This window comes from Saimiri boliviensis, chromosome 2 (assembly GCF_048565385.1).
Source record: "Saimiri boliviensis isolate mSaiBol1 chromosome 2, mSaiBol1.pri, whole genome shotgun sequence".
NCBI lineage: Eukaryota > Metazoa > Chordata > Mammalia > Primates > Cebidae > Saimiri > Saimiri boliviensis.
In genome coordinates this window covers 147853067-147874453 of record NC_133450.1, presented here as the reverse complement: position 1 = coordinate 147874453, position 21387 = coordinate 147853067, and the positions used below count along the sequence as shown (strand labels likewise).

At 41.2% G+C, this 21387-nt stretch overlaps 1 protein-coding gene and 1 long non-coding RNA gene across 4 annotated transcripts in view; one reads left to right on the top strand and one right to left on the bottom strand.

The window, feature by feature from the left end:
* The window catches only part of CARNMT1 (carnosine N-methyltransferase 1), a 52187-nt gene extending 42589 nt beyond the window's left edge, over positions 1-9598 (bottom strand). Inside the window, exon 1 of one of the 2 annotated variants that reach the window (XM_039461457.2) lies at positions 9127-9598. In XM_039461457.2, the coding sequence (XP_039317391.1) occupies positions 9127-9548 (422 nt within the window). In that variant the 5' untranslated portion in view covers positions 9549-9598. Of the gene's footprint in view, positions 1-8172; positions 8274-9126 lie in introns of those variants that run through there. The other variant, XM_010341192.3, reaches the window with a different exon arrangement.
* Positions 1-21387, top strand: part of LOC120360703 (uncharacterized) — a 133137-nt gene that overhangs the window by 68804 nt on the left and 42946 nt on the right. The window lies entirely within an intron of this gene.

The window sequence follows — 21387 nt, the reverse complement described above, 5'->3', positions numbered from 1 at the left end:
CCTGGTCAACATGGTGAAACCCTGTCTCTACTAAAAATACTAAAAATTAGCTGGGCATGGTGGCACGTGCCTGTAATCCCAGCTACTCAGGAGGCTGAGGCAGGAGAACTGCCTGAACCCAGGAGGCGGAGGTTGCGGTGAGCCGAGATGGCGCCATTGCACTCCAGCCTGGGCAACGAGAGCAAAACTCTGTCTCAAAAAAACAAAAACAAAAACAAAAAAAAACTCCATTAATGTAACCGGGCCTTATGAAAAAAAAAAAAAAACTCCATTAATGTAACCGGGCCTTATGTCTCTAGGCCTTTCCTGGATCTAGGAAACATTAACTGAGAGCCTGAAAACATTAAAGTCTAAAAAGAGACATTTGGAATCTCTTCCCTCTGAGGGCTGTTAACTAGGCGGCTACATTTACTTAACAAGCACCTAGGCCTCCACAAGCCCCTTATCTACCTCAGGCATTGCTTTCTACTTAAAACAGCTTACCTCTATCAACCAACTGCCAACTAAAGAATCCCTGAAACTCACCTATGCCTTGTAACCCCCTTCTTCAAGATGTCCTGCCTTTTGGGTGAGATCAGTATATACCTTCCAGGTAATTCCTTTATCTCTAAAATGTATAAAACCAAACTGTAACCCAACCGCCTGGGGCACACTTTCTCAAGACAATTTGACGCTGTGTAACCACAGGCCATGGTCACTATCGCATTGACCCAGAACCAACCTCTAAATATATTTTGGCAGAAATTGGTTACTCCCATTATTATCTAGAAAAAACTCAGGAACATATATATTTGTTGGAAAAAAAACTGCAGAGAAGAATTCATAAAGTACAAATGCATTTTATAGAAAACAAAATATATTATTTAGGGATTGAGCATATGTGGAAAAACTACAAAGAAAGTAAAGATGTAAAAATTCAGGATAACGATTCTGAGGGTGAAAGAGACAGGATGTTTTTTAAAAAATAGGCAGTAAATTGATGAGTGTTCACTATATCATTCCGTACATTTTATATGTATATATGTATGCGTGTATGTTTAAATGTTCTTTGGTATTAATTCAATATTAAATGAAAATGAAAATATTTTTAATTTTCAATTTCATTTTCATTTTCAATACCTTTGCCACTTGTTTCTTAAATTTATTCATCCCAACAATTTTCTCGCTTTTACCTTAAGTCAAATTATTCCAACTGCTGAACAGTAATGAACTTCAGAAGAAGCTCCTGACAAACAAGCAAAAACCTGACTAGTCACGATTTTACAAGCTTGTGTGTGGTGGCCTGGTGGGGGGGCCCTTAGGGGTAAGGTAAAGAGATCAAGTTGACAGAAGCTCCACTGACTTCCCCCTCTGGAGAGAGTATAATAATGAGCTTTGAAGTCAGAAAGATCAGGGATGAAATCCAGGTTGACACCTATTTGCCACATGACATCAGGCAAATTACTTCCTTTTTGCAACTTTCTCATATACAGAAGCAAGATAAGAATGAACCACCATGATGATGATGATCACAGAATCTACCATTTATTGAGATTTAATAGATGGCAAGGACTAAATCAAGTCAGTTGATACTGATTATTCTGAAATATCTCCATAATGAGGTAGGTAGCATTACGTTCCCCCTGCCTATTAGACAGGGTTTCATTGGAAATAATATACTCAAGATTTAGCCCAATAGCTGAAAACACAGCAAGCACTCCAAAAAACAGTAGGTATATCTCATTTATATTACTGAAGTGTTCAAAGTATGAAAAATGCAGAAAATTTAACGTACACAGGGAAAAAAGGCATACTAATTTCTCTTCTAGAGAGAACCACTTCTAACCTTTTGGCACATTTCTGTTTTGTTTAATACAAAGTTGCAGTGGTTCATGCCTGTAATCCCAGCATTTTGGGAGGCCAAGGTGAGAGGCCTATTTTGAGGCCAGGTGTTCAAAACCAGCCTGGGCAATAGAGCAAAACCCTCACCTCTATAAAAAAATAAAAAAAATGAAAAAAAAAAAAACAATTAGCCAGGCATGGTGGTGCATGCCTGTAGTCTCACCTACTCAGGAGGCTGAGTTAGGAGACTTGCTTGAGCCCAGAAGGTCAAGGCTGCACTGCAGGCTGGGTAACAGAGCAAGACCCTGTCTCCAAAAAAGAGAAGAAAAAAAAAAAAAAAAGACAAAGTCATCTAGCATCTTACTTTAATTTAAGCTGAATACTGACAAATTATAAGCGCATATGTTTGTTGGGGTACAAAGTGGATGTTCATCATTCCATCTTATGTAACCAACAGTTACTTAGCTATTTCCCAACTACTAGGCATTTAGATACTCACTTGTTTTTATGATGAACTTTTTGTGTTCAAAATCTGTCTATATTTTAGGAAAAAAATTAGCATAAATTCCCAAAACTAGAATTACCAGGTGAGAAGGGGAATAAGGTTTTTTGTTTGTTTTTTGAGATGGAGTCTCACTGTCACCTAGGCCGGAGTATAATGGCACAATCTCGGCTTACTGCAAGGTCTGCCTCTCAGCTTTAAGTGATTATCCTGGCTTAGCCTCCCAAGTAGCTGGGACTACAGGTGCATGCCACCATGCCCGGATAATTTTTATATTTTTAGTAGAGATGGGGTTTCACCATGTTGGCCAGGCTGGTCTAAAACTCCTGACCTGAAGTGATCTGCCAACCTTGGCCTCCCAAAGTGTTAGGATTACAGGCATGACCCCCACCCCGCAGTGCACGACCAGAATAAGTATTTTTAAGGCTCTTGATATAAAATGATGTGCAGAAAGACTCCATCAATTTATATTCATAACAGCAGAATATGACATTAAAAGAACTAAAGAGGCCACAAGTGAGGCATATAGCAGAGCTTCAACAGTTTACAGTCCACTGTCAACAGACTGAACAGCCTCCCAGAACTTTCTTCCTAGTGTTTACTTCTGAGCACAGGGGATGTCCCACAACTTCCCGCTCACCACACCTCAAAACTCATATCCAAACTGAACTTCGCACATGCCCCACAAAAACCTGCACTCCGTCCTTCATGGCTAATATTGACAAATGCACCCAAGTTAGAAAATAAGGAGTCATCCTAAATGCCTCTTCTCTTAGTCCCACAATCAATAAGCCCAGGATACTTTTCAGTTCTATTTCCTAACTCCTCCACTGCCCTCCCAGCTCCAACTCTAATCAGATGAATTCTTCTAAAACAGTGTCATCTTGGTCATTATTCAGTATCTCTGTATTTCAGCATATGTAAAAAGCATAAATGTTCAGTTACTTTCCCATGATGCCATTGGTTTTCCATGGAGACTACTTATTACCAAGTAGTATTAAGGTTGCAAGGGTGAGTTGAGATGAGTTATAGATTGGTTGGAAGAGCTGTCAATTCCTGATACAGAAGCTAAGTAACTACACAGAGCAAGATGGGATCCTTAAACCCATGGTTACTTAATGGTGTGTAAAGCTGCCATAACATCCATCCACCAGTGACTCTTAAAATAGATGGGATCTGGCCGGGTGCAGTGGCTCACGCCTGTAATCCCAGCACTTTAGGAGGCCGAGGCAGGCGGATTGCCTGAGGTCAGGAATTTGAGACCAGCCTGGCCAACAAGGTGAAACCCCATCTCTACTAAAAATACAAAAAAATTAGCCAGCTGTGGTGGCACACGCCTGCAATCCCAGGTACTTGGGAGGCTAAGGCAGGGCAATTGCTTGAACCAGGGAGGTGGAGGTTGCAGTGAATAGAGATTGCTCCACTGCACTCTAGCCTGGGCGACAGAGCGAGACTCCATCTCAAAAAAAAAAAAAATAGATGGAATCTTACTAAAGTTGACAACATAGTCCAATCCTTACCATACCCTTATAACTGGGGATAACTTCACTATCCTGGAATTGCCTACCCTACCAGTATTGCTTTAAGGCAGGGATGGGCAAACTATGGCCCACTGGCTACTTGGTGGTTTTTGTATAGTCTTATTGATATACAGCCACACTATTTGATTACACACAGCCTAAGGCCCATTCCACTAAAGGGCAGAGTTGAAGAGTTGTAACAAGAGACCACTTGGCCTTCAGAGCTTAAAACATTTACTGCCTGGCCCTTTTAAGAAACTCTGCCAAATCTGCTTTGAAGGAATATTTGACAAAAATCAGACCTCCTTGGTTCTGAACTAAGTCAGCATCAGGAGGCCACATCCTCTCCCTCATAAGGGGAGAAAGTAAACTTAGTAGCCATTTTTCCTCAACGATATCTCTACCTCCAACTCTCTCTAGAAAGCTGGTGTCAGCAGTGACCTCAATTCTGATTTAGTCACCTGTCATCAGGGTGAGACCATACCAGGTCTGAACTAAAGGCCATAGTCACAGGCTCATTCCTCTGCCCTTAGTTGAACTACTCTAGGAAATCCAAATAGAAAAAAACATAACTTGTCAGAAATAAAGTCTGTCTTGATTCATTTTAAATCTTTATTAAATACCTAACATTAAATTTGTATTACTAGTATAACTCCTCATTAATTCAGTTTTAGGTAATGATTTTGGATTTTAGGTCAGATTCTACCACAACTTGATTGTGTAACCCTCAGGAAGTTGCTTACCGCTTTGTTTATATCCACATCCTCACCTGTAAAAATGAGCTCTAAATCTCAATATTTAAAGATCTCACCTTGTTTTTTTTTTTTTTTTTTTTTTTGAGACAAGAGTTTTGCTCTGTCACCCAGGCTGGAGTGCAGTGGCATGATGTCAGCTTACTGCAACCTGAGCCTCCCAAGTAGCTGGGATTACAGGCATGCACCACCAAGCCTGGCTAATTTTTGTAGTTTTAGCAGAGATGGGGTCTCACCATATCGGCCAGGCTGGTATCGAACTCCTGACCTCAGGCAATCTGCCCTCCTCGGCCTCGCAAAATGCTGGGATTACAAGCGTGAGCCACCGCACCTATCCTAAAATAATCTCACCCTGTTATCTCTAAAAGTAAGAAGTTTCTGAAAAGTCTTTCAGTTTTTCAACTCTAATATTTTCTATGTGCTGAGGTGTTTCACTCATAATAAGACTGGATTATAAAACTAACGGGTTATAAAACTAACATTTTTGCTATTCAATACAAATGAGCTATACTCATTTTTACCTTAATCAGAATGTCATCTAAGCAAAATCAGTAGGAACCACAAAGCTGGAACCCATTAGAAAGATAAAATATTAATCAAAAGACATTCCTTGCTTTATGACTTTTTTTTTTTTTGAGACGTAGTTTCGCTGTTGTTACCCAGGCTGGAGTGCAATGGCGCGATCTCGGCTCACCGCAACCTCCACCTCCTGGGTTCAAGCAATTCTCCTGCCTCAGCCTCCTGAGTAGCTGGGATTACAGGCACGTGCCACCATGCCCAGCTAATTTTTTGTATCTTTAGTAGAGACGGGGTTTCACCATGTTGACCAGGATGGTCTCGATCTCTCGACCTCGTGATCCACCCGCCTCGGCCTCCCAAAGTGCTGGGATTACAGGCTTGAGCCACCGCGCCCGGCCACTTTATGATTTTTTATCTAAGTCTCCTATATATTAACTAAAAGGCATTTTGCAATAAAACCATACCCTGCGAAATCTAGAAGTACACTTGGCCCTTGAACAATGCTCGGGTTAGGAGCACCAACCCCCCTGAGCAGTACAACACCCACACGTAACTTTGAGTCTCCGAAAACTTAACTACTAATAGCCTACTACTGACTGAAAGCCTTACCAATAACACAAACAACTGACATATTTTGTAAGTTTATATATTATGTACTATATTCTTACAATAAAGCTGGAGAAAAAAAAATAAGAAAGTCACAAAAAAGAGAAAATACATTTACAGTACTGCACTACACTGTACTTATCAATACTGTAAGTTCACATTGGATTACAAGATGAATCTTCTGTCTGAAATGGGGTTGCGGGCAACCTCAGCTGCAGACCTCTATCTACAGTACATATCAAACAAATCAACTTTTTCTTGTAATGTCTTGACTTTTCTCTTCTTGGGAGCACTTGCAGTATCACCAGTAGCACTTCACATGGGACCCATGGCATTATTTAAGTTTTATGGTATTGCATTAAATTTGATGAAATCAACTACGGCAGTATGCAATTTACCTGACAGACAAAAGCAGAGTGATTATTTTAAGCAGATATTGGCAACATTTGAGCTCACTGCAATAGCAACAGGAGGTGGCTACAAAATTATTACAGTAGTACAGTATCCACTACATAATTTTACACAACTATGATTTAATGCTATATCTTTGCTTGTTTACATTTCTCTCAATTGCAAATGGCTCCATGTAAGATCTGTGTTTGTGTAAGTTTTGATATTTTAAATTTTTATAATAGATTTCTGTATATTTTATGGTAGTAAATGATAAACTAATATCTACACATATGCATTCATGGCATAACTTTTTCTTAATTTTTCAATATTTCTAGGCTATGCAAGTTTGCTAAGTTTTTCAAACTGTTGCAAATTTCAAAACAATTTTCCAATATATTTATTTCAAAAAATTTGTGTGTAAATGGACCCATACAGTTCAGACCCATATTGTTCAAGGGCTGACTGTACTTGCTAAATGTCTAGAACCAGATTGTCTAACACAACCTACTTCTATAATGGAAAGGCTTTTATTTGCACTGTTCAATGCAGCAGACACTAGCCACATGTAGCTACTGAGCACCTGAAATGTGGGTAGTGAAACTGAGCAACTAAATTTTAAAGCTTACTAAATTATAACTAATTTTAACTTAAATTTATCCAATATTAGTGGCTACAGACAGTTTAAGTCTAGAAGATCACAAAATAATAGAATGTAAGAATCCACTATTTTCTGCTATATAAGCTTTCTGTACAACCTATTCTTTAAGTGACATTTTAAAAAGCATATTTTTGTTGTTATACTATTTTCAGTCCAAGTATTTGAAGTATTTCAAGAAAGTATATACAAATAACTAATTTTTTTTTTTCTTTTTTTTTGAGACGGAGTTTCGCTCTTGTTACCCAGGCTGGAGCGCAATGGCGCGATCTCGGCTCACCGCAACCTCCGCCTCCTGGGTTCAGGCAATTCTCCTGCCTCAGCCTCCTGAGTAGCTGGGATTAAAAGCACGAGCCACCATGCCCAGCTAATTTTTTGTATTTTTAGTAGAGACGGGGTTTCACCATGTTGACCAGGATGGTCTCGATCTCTCGACCTCGTGATCCACCCGCCTCGGCCTCCCAAAGTGCTGGGATTACAGGCTTGAGCCACCGTGCCCGGCCTAATAACTAATTTTTTTTTAAGTGAAATTTCCTGAATCCAACATTACACTGGTAAAGAAGAGAGTATAGAAAATAGTATCACAACCACTAGAATATTCACACAGGAACTCTTCTCCATATTGCCACACTTCAGTTCCAGATCAGCTCCTACCCCTAACAGACCCATCCCATACCTACCCATAAATATCAATTTTAAATTGGTCCTAATATTTTAAAAGTACAACTACACATTTAATGGGTCCACTATATTCCCAAGACATTTCTCAATATTCTTTCTAGATTTTTCAAAAGCAAAATGTACCAGACTTTTCCGTATCTCCCACTCTTAGCTATTTGATGTTAGTTGCCTTCCCTAACTGGTTCTTTCAGTCACAATTCCTGCATCAAATTCAATTATCCGACGGTCTGCCTTGCTCCCTGTTACTACTAAAGCCGGAGAAATAAAATATCCAAACTACTAATTCTCTTTTGGGCGCCATAACAAATGCTGTCCCTGGTCCCTATTTCTGGGTTTAATCAGTAAATTATTTCATCAAGATACTGGAAGTTCAAAAGTTCCTATCACAAATACAATCAGATTCCAAAAAACTCTAAGCTTTCATTAAGTAAGCTTCTAAATTCAGACTAGTAAACTAATTTAACTATTAGTCAAAAACTTCACAGACTATTTGGGAATGAGAAATGTATTTCTTTGCTACTATTTGTTTTGTTTGTTAAAACAGAGCTTAAACAACATATGCCAAGCACTGGTGACATAAAAATAAGTAAGACTCAGCCCCTGTCCTTGAGCAGGTCATAGTAAAGCAAGCGATTTAAACAACTATAGCACATGAGATGAACAATATAAAAAAAAAAGTTTGCATAAAGCACTGCAGGAACCCACCTAAGGGAACAGGTTTACCTGCGTAGGAGGTCATGTCTGTCTGATTCCAATTGCAGACTTAGAACATAGTCACCGGTGGACTCTCGTATCTCTTACGTGAATAAAACTGTTATCTTCACCTGAAAATCCAGTTGATTTAAGTCCCTTTCAGATCTTGGAATTATAATTTTGTGATTAAGCTACTTTAACATCTATCTAGAAGAAACGTGGAAGTTGCTTTTATGAATGAGAAGCAAACTTGTCCTACCACAGTGTCTAGCACACCAGGGAGAATTCGACACAGATTTGCAGAAAAAAAGAACATAAAGGCAGCTCTTATTGTGACTTCTCTCATTTCTCTCATAATTAGCAAATTTTAGAATATCCTGACCACTTCCGCCCTTAATCACCCACCAGTTAAAGACACTGAGCGGCATCAGTCAGTCGCTCGCACAAATGTGCAAGTGCGTTCACAGCGCCAAAGAGGGGGTGGGTGGAAATCTTAAACTGCTCTTACAAGCACTGGCAACAGTTTGGGAAAATAAGTCCTACGGCATCCCACGCGTAGGTGAACTTGGGCTCTCCGTGTGTTCGGTTTGGAGAACATCGACCACACACACTAATCATGCCCAGCAGTGGACGATTCTACCACCATCGTCTTCTATCTGAAATTGTGAGAGCGCTTCTCCGGTCACCCCCACCGGCCTCAAAGCCAAACCTTTACGAGGACGGAGGCAGGAGAGCTAATCTGATCCTGAGGTCAGAAGACACGAGGCTGAGCAGCAGGCAGCGCGGAGGACACGCGGGTGTGTAAGGCCGGGAGGGGCTGGGATGGTGCGAGGTGACTCGGGGCCCGGAGGTCGGCAGCAGGGGCCGGATCCCGACGCCTCGGAGGCGTGGCGGAGGGACGGCAAGCGCCCCCGTTCCGGCGGGTCCACCGCCGCCAGTGGGCGCCCTGACGGTCTGGGCCGGGGTCCGCCACGGGCTCCTTACCCGTAGTAGCGGAAGGCATTAATGATCTTCCAGAAGTGCTCCCGCTCAAGCCTCTCCTCCTCCTCCTCGGTGCTGCGCGTGGCCGCCGCCGCCGAAACCGCCGCGGCCGAGCCCCAACGCCCAGCGGAAAACTGCACTTCCACCTCCTCGCTCCCACCGCCGCCTCCCCCGCCGCCCTCGGGCGGCCGGGAGGCAGGCGGCGGAGGGCGCCGCCGTCGCTGCATTGCCGCCGCGGCCCTCGGCCTGGCTCGCTTGCGTCTCGCTGCGACCGACAGCGTGGTGGCGGCAGCTTGGCCTTCCTCTAGACGGCGCCCGCCGCGGACATGCCCCCAGCTCGCTGCGCGCTCCGCCCCCGCCACCCTCAGGCCTCCATCCGCGCCGGGCTCCGCCAGGTCTTCAGGGTTCCCAGAACCAACGCGCATGCGTTTGCGGTGCTACGCGGAGAGCCCGTGCTGTCTGCGCTCATTTGCTGCACGCTTCTAGGACAGCGCGATGACGTCACGATGACGCTTCCAGGGGCGGGGCCAGGGCTCTGGGAGGAGCCGGTTGGTGGGGTGGGGTTGTTACACCCGGCACCTGTGCTCCGCGGGGTGGGTAGTACTTAAGACCCTGCGAGTGCCGGCTTGTGGAGCTGGAGGCTGAATGCAGGCCCGTGCACTGGCAAAGGGGTGAAAGGCAAAAAGGAAAAGTTCGGCTTTGATAAATTTATTTGGAATTTTTACTTAAGTCCAGAAGGAACGTCTTGTATCCACCCTAATTTAAGTTTTAATTCGCTTCCTAAATGAATATCTATTTTTAATTACTTAAGCGGGTGGGGAGTGGGCACCGTCATCTTTCCAGTCTTCCCCTCCCCGCGCCCGCCCCTCTCTATCGGCCAGGCTGGAGTGCAGTGGTGCCATCTCTGCTCACTGCAACCTCTGCCTCCCGGGTTCAAGCAATTGTCCTGCCTCAGCCTCCCGAGTAGCTGGGGTTACAAGTGCATGCCACCACGCCCGGCTAGTTTTTGTATTTTTAGTAGAGACGGGGTTTCATCATGTTGTCCAGGCCAGTCTCGAACTCCTGGCCTCAGGTGGTCCGCCCGCCTCGGCCTCACAAAGTGGTGGGATTACGGGAATGAGCCACTGCACCGGTTCCCATCTTTCCAGTCTTCAGAGGCTTGCAGAAGTCCTAATTCCTCCCTTACTCAAGATGGCAGCAGATTAGGGAAATGCGAGAACCTCTACCCAGCACCTGGTCTTGGGAAGACGATGACACCTACCAGCATCTAAGGGTGGCTCTTGGGAAATAACGAAGTTATTCTTAAGAAATAACTTATTCTGTTCGGTTTGATCCACCACCCAGCATGAGTGTTACAAAATAATGATAAAAGGGAAAGATTGCTTTATTTGAAGGGTTAAATATACCCAGTGACCACAAAGTCTGTTAAAAACTTATACGATCATATTGAAAATGGAGTGGGTTCATATTTTCATAATTTAAATTAATAGTTGAAATAGGCCGGGCGCGGCGGCTCACGCCTGTAATCCCAGCACTTTGGGAAGCTGAGGCTAGTGGATCACGAGGCCAAGAGATCGATACCATCCTGGTCAACATGGTGAAACCCCGTCTCTACTAAAAATACAAAAAATTAGCTGGGCATGGTGGCACGGCCTGTAATCCCAGCTACTCGGGAGGCTGAGGCAGGAGAATTGCCTGAACCCAGGAGGCGGAGGTTGCGGTGAGCCAAGATTGCGCCATTGTACTCCAGCCTGGGTAACAAGAGCGAAACTCCGTCTCAAAAAAAAAAAAAAAAAGGTTGAAATAAAGGTAATGCTTAAAAATACTAATTTTTATGTTATCATTTTTATATAAAAGTTTTCTAAAATGTGAGTCTATTAATAGTTATGCAGTAACACGTTTCAAAATTCAGAAAGAAGGTGCAAAGGATTACAAATGTGTATTGGAGACAGTAATGCTCTGTTGTCCAGGCTGGAGGGCAGTGGCACGATCTCAGCTCACTGCAAACTCCCCGCCTCCCAGGCTCAAGGGATTCTCCTGCCCCAGCATCCCAAGTAGCTAGGATTACAAGTCATGTGCCACCACACCTGGCTAATTTTTTTATTTAAAAATACTAAAGTAGAGACGGTTTCACCATATTGCTCAGGCTAGTCTCCCTGAACTCAGGTAATCCACCTGCCTTGGCCTCCCAAAGTCCTGGGATTACAGGTATGAGCCACCATGCCAGGCCAAATATGAATAATTCTTTACCCTGTCCCTAGCCAACTATGTTCCTCTCCAGACACAATATACCAATTCCTTGCCCGTTCCTATACCAATTCCAGATTTTCAATCTAATGTCTATTGTTCTATGATTAGTGTTTAGAAGTTATGTATAAACTCTCATAGTAATAACTGTTTCTTATACTGTTCTCATATACACATGCACACAGTTATACATGTTGTAATTCATTACATGTATTGATAGAGGTCTGAATGACCTAATTGATAAAGACCAAAATGTCATGGAGAAAAATTGTCAGTTACATACTTTGCTACATCCTTGGAAGTAGAATAAACATTTTCAAATTAATGTCATGTGCAGAGGCTTGCTTGACTGTCTCCTAACTTGGTGAGTCTTGGAGTCTGTGTCATGAAGGTGCTCAACTTTAAATTCACTTGTGATCTTACAGGTGAGGAAACTGGGGAATCAGAGATAAGTGATCTTCACACTGCACCCCATGTCTCGTGCCTTTGTTTTATCAGTATTTGTTTACGACTGTGATTATACTTTTAAAATATTATGGTATCTAACATTATTCAACATTTTTCAAATTGTTTTCCTAATTTGTCACCCTATTTGTTCCCTAGCTCTGTGAACTAGATGTCATTATTATCTTGCTATAAGAAATGAAGACATAGGCGGGGCGAAGTGGCTCATATCTGTAATCCCAGCACTTTGGAAGGCCGAGGTGGCTGACTCACGAGGTCAGGAGATCAAGATCATCCTGGCTAACACGGTGAAACCCCATCTCTACTAAAAATACACACAAAAAACTAGCTGGATGTGGTGGCATGTGCCTGTAGTCCCAGCTACTCAGGAGGCTGAGGCAGAAGAATCACTTGAACCTGAGAGGCGAAGGTTGCAGTGAGCCAAGATCATGCTACTGCACTCTAGCCTGGGCGACAGAGGGTGTCTGTGTCTAAAAACAAACAAACAAAAAGAAAGAAATGAAGAAATCGACTCAAAGAAATTAATTTTCCTGCCCAGGAACACATAAATAGCAGTGCTGAAGTTAACTCATTTATTTATTTATTTATTTTCAACAAATGTGTTAATTTGCCTTCTACGTTTCTTTGCCCTGAGCTAAAGGCTGCAGAAACTAGAAGTATGGGCCTCTAATTCTCCCTTCGCCACTTAGTAACTCCGTGACCTGTATGAAAAGTTATGTGAAGCTTCAATTGTAATATTTCTTACGTTTTTCTTTTCTTTTCTTTCTTTTTTTTTTTTTTTTTTTTTTTTTTTTTTTTTTTTTTTGGAGATAGAGTCTGGCTCTGTCACCCAGGCTGGAGGGCAGTGATGTGATCATGGCTCACTGCAGCCTTGATCTCCTAGCCTCAAGTGATCCTCCCACCTCAGCCCCTCGAGTAGCTGGGACAGCAGGCATGTGCCACCACACTTGGCTAAAGATTTTTTATTTTTATTTATTTATTTATTTATTTTGAGACAGAGTCTCGTCTCTGTCACCCAGGCTGGAGTGCAGTGGCTTGATCTCGGCTCACTGCAACCTCTGCCTCCTGGGTTCAAGCAATTCTCCTGCTTCAGCTTCCCAAGTAGCTGGGATTACAGGCGAGCACTGCCACACCCAGCTAATTTTTGTGTTTTTAGTAGAGATGGGGTTTCCCCGTTTTGACCAGGCGAATCTCAAACTCCTGACCTCAGGTGATCCACTCGCCTTGGCCTCCCAAAGTGCTAGATTACAGGTGTGAACCATCATGCCTGGACATGATTTTTTAAATTTTTGATAGAGATGAGTTCTCACTATGTTGCCCACACTGGTCTTGATCTCCTGAGCTCAAGCAATATTTCTGCCTTGGCCTCCAAAGTACTGGGATTACAGACATGGGTCACAAAATCTGGCAATTGTAATATTTATAAAATGGACATATTATCCATTTTACAGGATGATTGGAAGGAATAAATGAGATAAAGACTGAAAAATGCCTGGTATATTGGATCAATATATGTTGGTTATCGTTCCTACTCTTCATTGTCTTTAGAATAAATGTTTAGCTTTATACACTTTTCTTAGGACTTTCTTGACCTAACTTCTTTGCAGTGAGTTTCTTCCATGGATATCTTCCTAAACTATAGAGCAATTTGAGCTGAAGGTTTTGGAATGTTTTTATCAGAAGGAGACTAATTAATCACCAGGAATTAATAAGTAAAAGGCACCATCATGCTTGTTTATTTATTCTGAAGAACTGTTGGTTAAGCATTTAAACTGCTTACATACATTTGTACACTGCTGATGGGAATGTAACATGGTGCAGGCACTCTGGAAAAGGGTGCAAAGCAGGCTTGCTATGCGCTGGTTACCAGCTGAGTCTGGTGAGACAGAACACCCACGTGTACAAGATACATGAAGTAAATTTATTATTTATAGCTAGGCAACAGGGAACAACAGAAGCATAGGATTCATTGTGAGACATCTCAGGACTCAGGAAATCTGCCCCTGGAGAATAGAGACTCATTTTTGTGTACCCCACTTGCACCACAGCTGAGTGACCCTGGAAAGCAGACCATCGTGGGTTTTATATTCTGGAGGCAACATGACATGCTGGGCTAAAATGATGAAGGACATCCTGTTTCTAGGAGGGACTGGAAAAGAGCCTGGGCTGTTTCAGCCAGTCCCTCCTTATCTCAGGATATTGCATTCCTGGCACATTCTACAGTTATTCTTGAGAACTATTAATACAAGTGAGGAACTGGGGAGAATTTGATCATCCCAAGGTCACTGGGAACTGTCATGCAAAGAGTATACTTATTTTTTTACAAAACTGAATGTGCACTGACCGTACAATCTAGCAATTGCACTCTTATTTATCTCAGTGAAATGAAAACATGTTCACACAAAAACCTGTACATAAAAGTTCATAGCAGCTTTCTCTGTAAAAGCCAGAAACTGAAAACAACCCAAATGTCCTTCAGCAGAAGAACGGTTAAACAAACTGTAGCACATCCATACCATGGAATACTACTCAGCAATAAAAAGTAATGAACTGTCGATATATGTAATAATTTGGAAGAATCTCAAGGAGATTATGCTGAGTGGGGGAAAAAAAGACAATCTCAAAGGGTTACATCATACTGTATGATTGCATTTATTTTATTTTATTTATTTTTATTTTTTTAGAGACAGGGTATCTTTCACCCTGGCTGGGATGCAGTGGTGTAACAGTGGCCCAGTGCAGTCTTGAGCTCCTGGCTTAAGTGATTTTCCTGCCTCAGCCTATGTGAGTAGCTGGGTGTTCACCACCACACCTGGCTAATTTTTTTTTTCTTTTTTGAGATGGGGTCTTGCTTGGTTGTCCAGGTTTATTTTGAATTCTTGGTTTCAAGTAATATGATTACATTTATATAGCATTCTCAAAATGACAAAATTATAGAGATGGAAAACAGATGATTAGTCGCTGGCATTGGGGTGATGGAGACTAAGGGTGGTGTCTCCTTTTATGAAAGGGTAGCTCAAGGGAAACATGTAGTAGAAGTGTCCTGTGTCCTGACTATAGCAGTGGTCACACAAATCTACACATGAGATAACATTGCATAAAAATTAGGGCATTTCTCTGAGCCTACTTTGGCTCAGACCACCCCACAAAATATAAAATAAAATTTAAAAATTAATATACATACCAACCCACACACAAAAGAATAGCACACACAAATTCATCCATCTGGTGACTTTTAAATAAGGTCCATTAATTATGTTAACTCACTAAACTCCATGCTCTATTGTCTGAGACAGGAAGATTCAACTTGTTTTTCCAGTCATACCAACAAAGTTACTCCCTCATTATTTTCAAGGATGTTTCATAATCAATAAATGCTTGTAAATAAGGGCTTTGAAATGTGCAGTTCTACTCATCTGTTAATTCTAAGTATATATACATATTTTTAATGTTAACCTTTAGCAGCTACTCAATATATTTTTATTAGCTTCACATTTCCCAGTTAAATGCTTCGTCGAAAGTTTGTAAAGTATATTATGTTGGTTTTAACTGACCTTTTAACTGCCTTGCCTAATAGACTGTATGTTTTCTGAGGGCAGGAGGCATATCTCTTTTGTTCATGCCTGTATCCCCAGCATCTCGCCAGTCAGATTTTCTATAACTGCTTTTTGAAATGAATACATGAATTTATAAGTATCAGACACTGCACTAAACCCTGTCATATATCATTGCGTATAACTTAATACAATAGTATAATCTTTTTGTTTTGTTTCATTTTGTTTGAGACAAGGACTTGCTGTGTTGCCCAGGTTGGAATAGCTGGAACCCCTCCTTTTTAGAAAACCAATGAGAATACTACAATTAAGTGACTTGCTCAAAGTCATACAGCTATTAATAAGTAAAGCCTCAATTTGAAAGCAAGCCCAGGAAATGATTAACTACTGGATCTACTGCCTCTGCTGAAGTTGGTCTTGCCTATCTTTAAAAAAGTTTCATAAAATTGTTTTACTTTTTGAAATAGTATTAATTTGTAAATAATTGTTATTTGTAGTGATTTAGCATTTTAGTTGGGTAAGAAAATACATATTTTACTGACCAAAACTGAAAGACTAGATTGCCCACAGAATATGTTTATAGAGAAAATAAAGAATTTCTTACTCTTTATGTTAAAAATCTAGTTTATATATCAACAATGACTCAAGCTGCTATTGATCTAGAACCTCAGGGGAAAAGGGAAAGGCAGGTAGGGGCTTTTTTCACTTAATACAAGGGCTCTCTTCTGATTCTCATCATCATTCTAGGATTTATTCTTTTTACTCTTGGGATTCCTCTATTAATTCTATTCTTTGTGCAAAACTGTCTTTGACTTAGAACTAGCTAGTTTTGCCTTTGCATTATTTGTTTCAGTTCTTGGATCCACGCTAAATATACTATAATTTGGTCTTAAAATAATACGATGCTCTCCACTATGGAGATAGGGATATGATTCCTATAAATGGTCACCTTGTGCCTTTAGTGAGTTTTTTAATTTAAATATTTTATACAATAATTAAATTGTTTTTTTTTTCTTTCTTTTTACTCCTGGTTAACTTACAGAACACCTTTAGTGAATTTCCATGTTCTTTCTTAATCACAGGAACCAGAATCCAGTTGCAGTTTTTGTACGTACATAGTTTTAATGCTCTCAATAGTTATTCTCAAACTTGGAATGAAAATCCTATTATTGTTGTTATTTTGGGGGAGTGGTTAAAAGCGAAGTGATTTTGTGTAGCTGATTAATGCTAAGTTAGTTTACAAAGGAACATCATAGGGTATGTACTGCTACGAATCAGTCTCTCTTTCTAGGGGCCCTATAGTGGTCTCTACAAAATTATCTTCCCATCCCATATCCTTTAAATCTTTTTGTTTTGTTGGGGAACAATTCAAGTTAAAAGAATACTCTGAAGTGACATTATTCAATGCTTTCCCATGCATGCTTAGGGTATTAATTAGCCAAGCAACTGCACCCAAATAAAACATTTTGGGAAGATTATGTACGTATATATGTATGCATGCATGTATGTATTTGAGACCAGATCTTGCTCTGTTGCCCAGCCTGGAGTGCAGTGGTATGAATATGGCTTACTGCAGCCTTAACCTCCCGGGTTCAAGCCATCCTCCAGCCTCAGCCTCCCAAGCAGCTGGGACCACAGGCATGCAACATAACACTCTGCTAATTTTGTTTATTTTTGGTAGAGATGAGGTCTCACTATGTTGCCTAGGCTGGTCTCCAATTCCTGGACTCAAGCAATCCTCCTGCCTTAGCTTCCCAAAATGCTGAGACTAAAGGTATGAGCCACCATGCCCAGCTGAATGATGTATTTATTACTTCCCCAAAAAGCATCAAAATAGTAATAATGGGGGAAAATACCAGAATTTGGTTGGACTTCCTTATACTTATCTTACAGATTATTTTTGTTATTTTAAATTACTTTTAGTGGCAAAGATGGGAGTACCTGAGGATTTTCAGGGCCAAAACCCTATAAAATTCACTTGAAAGCTCTGCCAGAACCACAGATGTGTGTTTTTTTCCTGAGGCCCTCATACAAGTAAGAAAGATACTTTCTACTTCCTCCTTCACTACAAATCCAGTCTCCAAGATCTTGGCCTGGTTTTATCATCTGGCCCTGACCTCTTCTGAAATTATTAATAAAGGATAAGACTGGGCTATCCTATTTGAATTAGCAGAATCACTCTAAACACCCTATCATGACTCCTGTCTCTCCATTTAAAATCTTTTCAGTCTCTGGAAGGTTCCCTTCTGCCCAACATTTAATGAGTGATGCCTGCAGTCCACCTTTGCTACTCAAAAGTGTGGACTCCACACCAGCTCATTTGTATCTACTGGGATACTGTTAGAAATGCAAGATCTCGGGCCTCACCTACTGAATCTGAATCTGCATTTAAACAAGGTCCCCAGGTGATTCACAGGCACTGCTCCAGAAACAAAACAGAACATATACAGCTCACTCCTTTTACTGATTGATTAAAACCTCATATGTATCGTTTTCTCTGAGAACCTATGTCAGGATGCTCTCAACGATATGAAGAGAACATCCAACTAAAACCAGCTTAAACAATATAGACGTTTACTATGTAAAATAAAAGGAAGTTCTAGGCTGTAATAACCCTAGGTTGTTGGGTCATCAGTACCGTCAAGGACCCGAGTCTTTCTCATCCTTTTGCTTTGGTATTTTTAGCATATTAGCTTAGTCCCCCATAATCAAAACATGGTTGCCACAGTTCCAGGCATCACACCCAGATAGAACAAATCCTGCAAAGAAGAAGGTCTGTTTCCTCCTACATATGTCTCTTCTTCTGTAGGAATACTTTTCTCAGAAGCCCCCAGCAGATTTTCCAGAAGTGCATCATGTTCTAAACCACAAACAAAAAAATACAGAATTACCTTATCTGGCTTAGACTAAATATCGTCTCCATGGTCCTGAAACACATGATACCTGATACCTAAACCAACCAATCAAGTCTCTCTCATCTCTTATCCAGAAGAAAGGTGGACTGGGCACAATGTCTCACACTTGTAATCCTAACACTTTGGAAGTCCAAGGTGGGAGGATTGCTTGGGGTCGGGAGTTTGAGACCAACCTGGGCAACATGTAAGAAATAAAAAAATTAGCCAGGTGTGGTGGCACACACCTGTAGTCCCTAACTACTCAGGAGTCCTGAGGCAGGAGGATTACCTGAGCCCAAGAGTTCAAGGGTGTAGTGAGCTATGATCATACCACTGCACTCCAACCTTTTGGTCTTTAATAAAAAAATTAAAAATGAAAGAAGAAAGGTGAACAGTTGGGTAGAGACAGGAGAGTTTTCTTCTAAGAAGACAACTGAAAATAACTTTATCTTCATGTTTAAACAGAAAAAGACCCAACTAAATCCTCTTCAAGGAATGGATTCTCTCTGATTTAATATATACCCACACTATAAGCATAACTAACTAAATACGTATATTTAATTAATGTTTAGCTTTAGTTTACTTTATTGTGTTCTGTGCTCTATTCCAAACGAAATGTTGATGTGTGGTTTACTTGCTAATCAATACACTTGCATAAAAATTATTTGGGGCAGAGCTTGGCATAGTTCAATAACTGGGCCAACACTTCTTAACTAATCTGCCAGCCTCCAGACTTTCCTCCAGTGCCACTAGATATAGAGTGACTTCAGATTATTCTTTCTTCAATAAATAACTTGGTTTGTCAAATGTGAATTGATTATGTTACTCTTCCGATTCAAATCCCTCAATGATGTTCCACTGTTAATTGAACAGAGTCTTAAGTTCCCTGACATATAAAGTCCTTCTGTGGGTCACAGGCCATCTTTCCAGTCAATCCCATGACTTCCCTCTCAACCCCTTACCTTATCATCCCCCAAAGAGTCACTCCTTCCTCAGTAACTAAGTTTCTTACACTGCTAAAATATCTGGTTTCCCAGTAGAATGTGAATTCATTTAAGGCATATGTGGTCCTTGTTCATAGCACTGTGCCTTGGACAGTGACAGCAATCTGTAAACAAACAATGAACATGTATAGAGCAGGCATTGACAAACTTATATAGCAGGGGTCCCCAACCCCCAGGCCATGGATCAATATCATTTGGTATCACACAGCAGGAGGTGATGGGGAAGCAAGTGAAGCTTCCTCTGAATTTACAGCCACTCCTCATCTTTCACATTCCCTCCTGAGCTCCACCTCCCCTCAGATCCACAGTAGCATTACATTTTCATAGGCTCACGAACCCTACTGTGACCTGCACATGAAAGAGATCTAGGTTGTGTGCTCCTTATGAGAATTTAGCCTAATGATCTGCCACTGTCTACCTGATGATCCGTCACTGTCTCCCATGACCTCCAGATGGGACCATGTAGTTGCAGGAAAACAAGCTCAGGGCTTCCACTGATCCTACATTATAGTGAGATGTATAATTATTTAATTATACATTACAATGTAGTAATAATAGAAATAAAGTGCACAATAAATGTAATGCACTTGAATCACCCAAAACCCTCCCCCCGCAACCCAGGGTCTGTGGAAAAATTTTCTTTCATCAAACCAGTCCCTGGTGCCAAAAAATTGGTGACCACTGTTCTATAGAGAATCAGTGCATAAATATTTTCAGCTTTGCAGGCCATTAGATCTCTTACAACTACTCAACTCTGTCATTATAGCATGCAAACAATCACAGAGAACACAAAATAGAGTAATATGACTGCGTTTCAACAAAACTTTTTTTTTTTTTTAGATGGGGTCTCGCTGTGTTACCCAGGCTGGAGTACAATGGCATGATTTTGGCTTACTGCAGCCTCAACCTTCCAGGTCCAGGCAATCCTCCTACTCAGCCTCCCGAGTAGCAGGGACCATAGGCATGTACCAACATGCTCAGCTAATTTTGTATATTTTTTATAAAGACAGGGTTTTGCCATGCTGCCGAGGCTGGTCTCAATCTCCTGGACTCAAGTGATCTGCTTGCCTCTGCCTCTCAAAGAGCTGGAATTACAGGCATGAGCCACTGTGCCCAGCCAACAGAACTAAAAAAAAAAAAAACAAAAACAGATGACTAGTTGATTTGGCCAACAGGGCATAATTTGCTGACCCTAACATAGATGAATAAATGTTGACAGTAAACATGAATGCTACTGTAAATGACTTTCTCTTGTTTTTCCATACCACCTTGAGGCCTTTGTAGGCATCAAACATCATGTCTAGGTCATTCATTACTAATATATCTACCAGATCATAGTTCCCCAGTGTCTGGGCCTATTGGCCCCTCCCCTGGCTCTTTCAAAAAAGTGTAGTAGGAGAGTATACAACCAAGAGCCATAGCAGGATATTTCCCATACACCAGAGAGTCTGAAAGTTCCCCTAAATTTTGTAGTGTAGGCACCCACCTACAATCCCTTATGTGGGTTGAATCATTTCTCTTCTTCTGAACGTCAATTACCTAAAACTCTAGATTTAAAATGTAAAACCTTGAAGCTGGAACTATGGCTAGGAAAGTGTCAGAATTTTATCTTCCTAAAATCTCTAGAAAAGTCAATGTTTCTTGGTGAGGGGGCCGGGAGGTGATGTTTCTTTCTTGTGTTTGAGGTTTCCACCCACAGAAAGGGAGTCAGTCAAGCAATAGTCCTGGACTTCTTCTATTCTTTACTCATTCTGTTTGGGAAAGGTAGAGTGAGTTGTCTGATTGGTACATTTGGAGAGAATAAACTGGGCTTGCTTGGCTCAGCCCCTGACCTTTTTTTTTTTTTTTTCCTTTTGGGATTACATTTGCTAACATCAAGCACAATTTCTTCTCTTTACTCAGTCCATAAAACTCTTCCTAGTTATAAAAGTTGTCCTCATTTAGTGCTGCCTATCATGATGTGAGTAAGTCTGACTATTTCTGGATAGAGTTAGGAGGCTCATTTTACTCTCACATTAACATATCTCTTCCAGTGTAGCTTCATTGCCTGTGACTAAGCGGACATTTTGGCCACTGTCTGTTTCTTCTTTGTTTTACTGT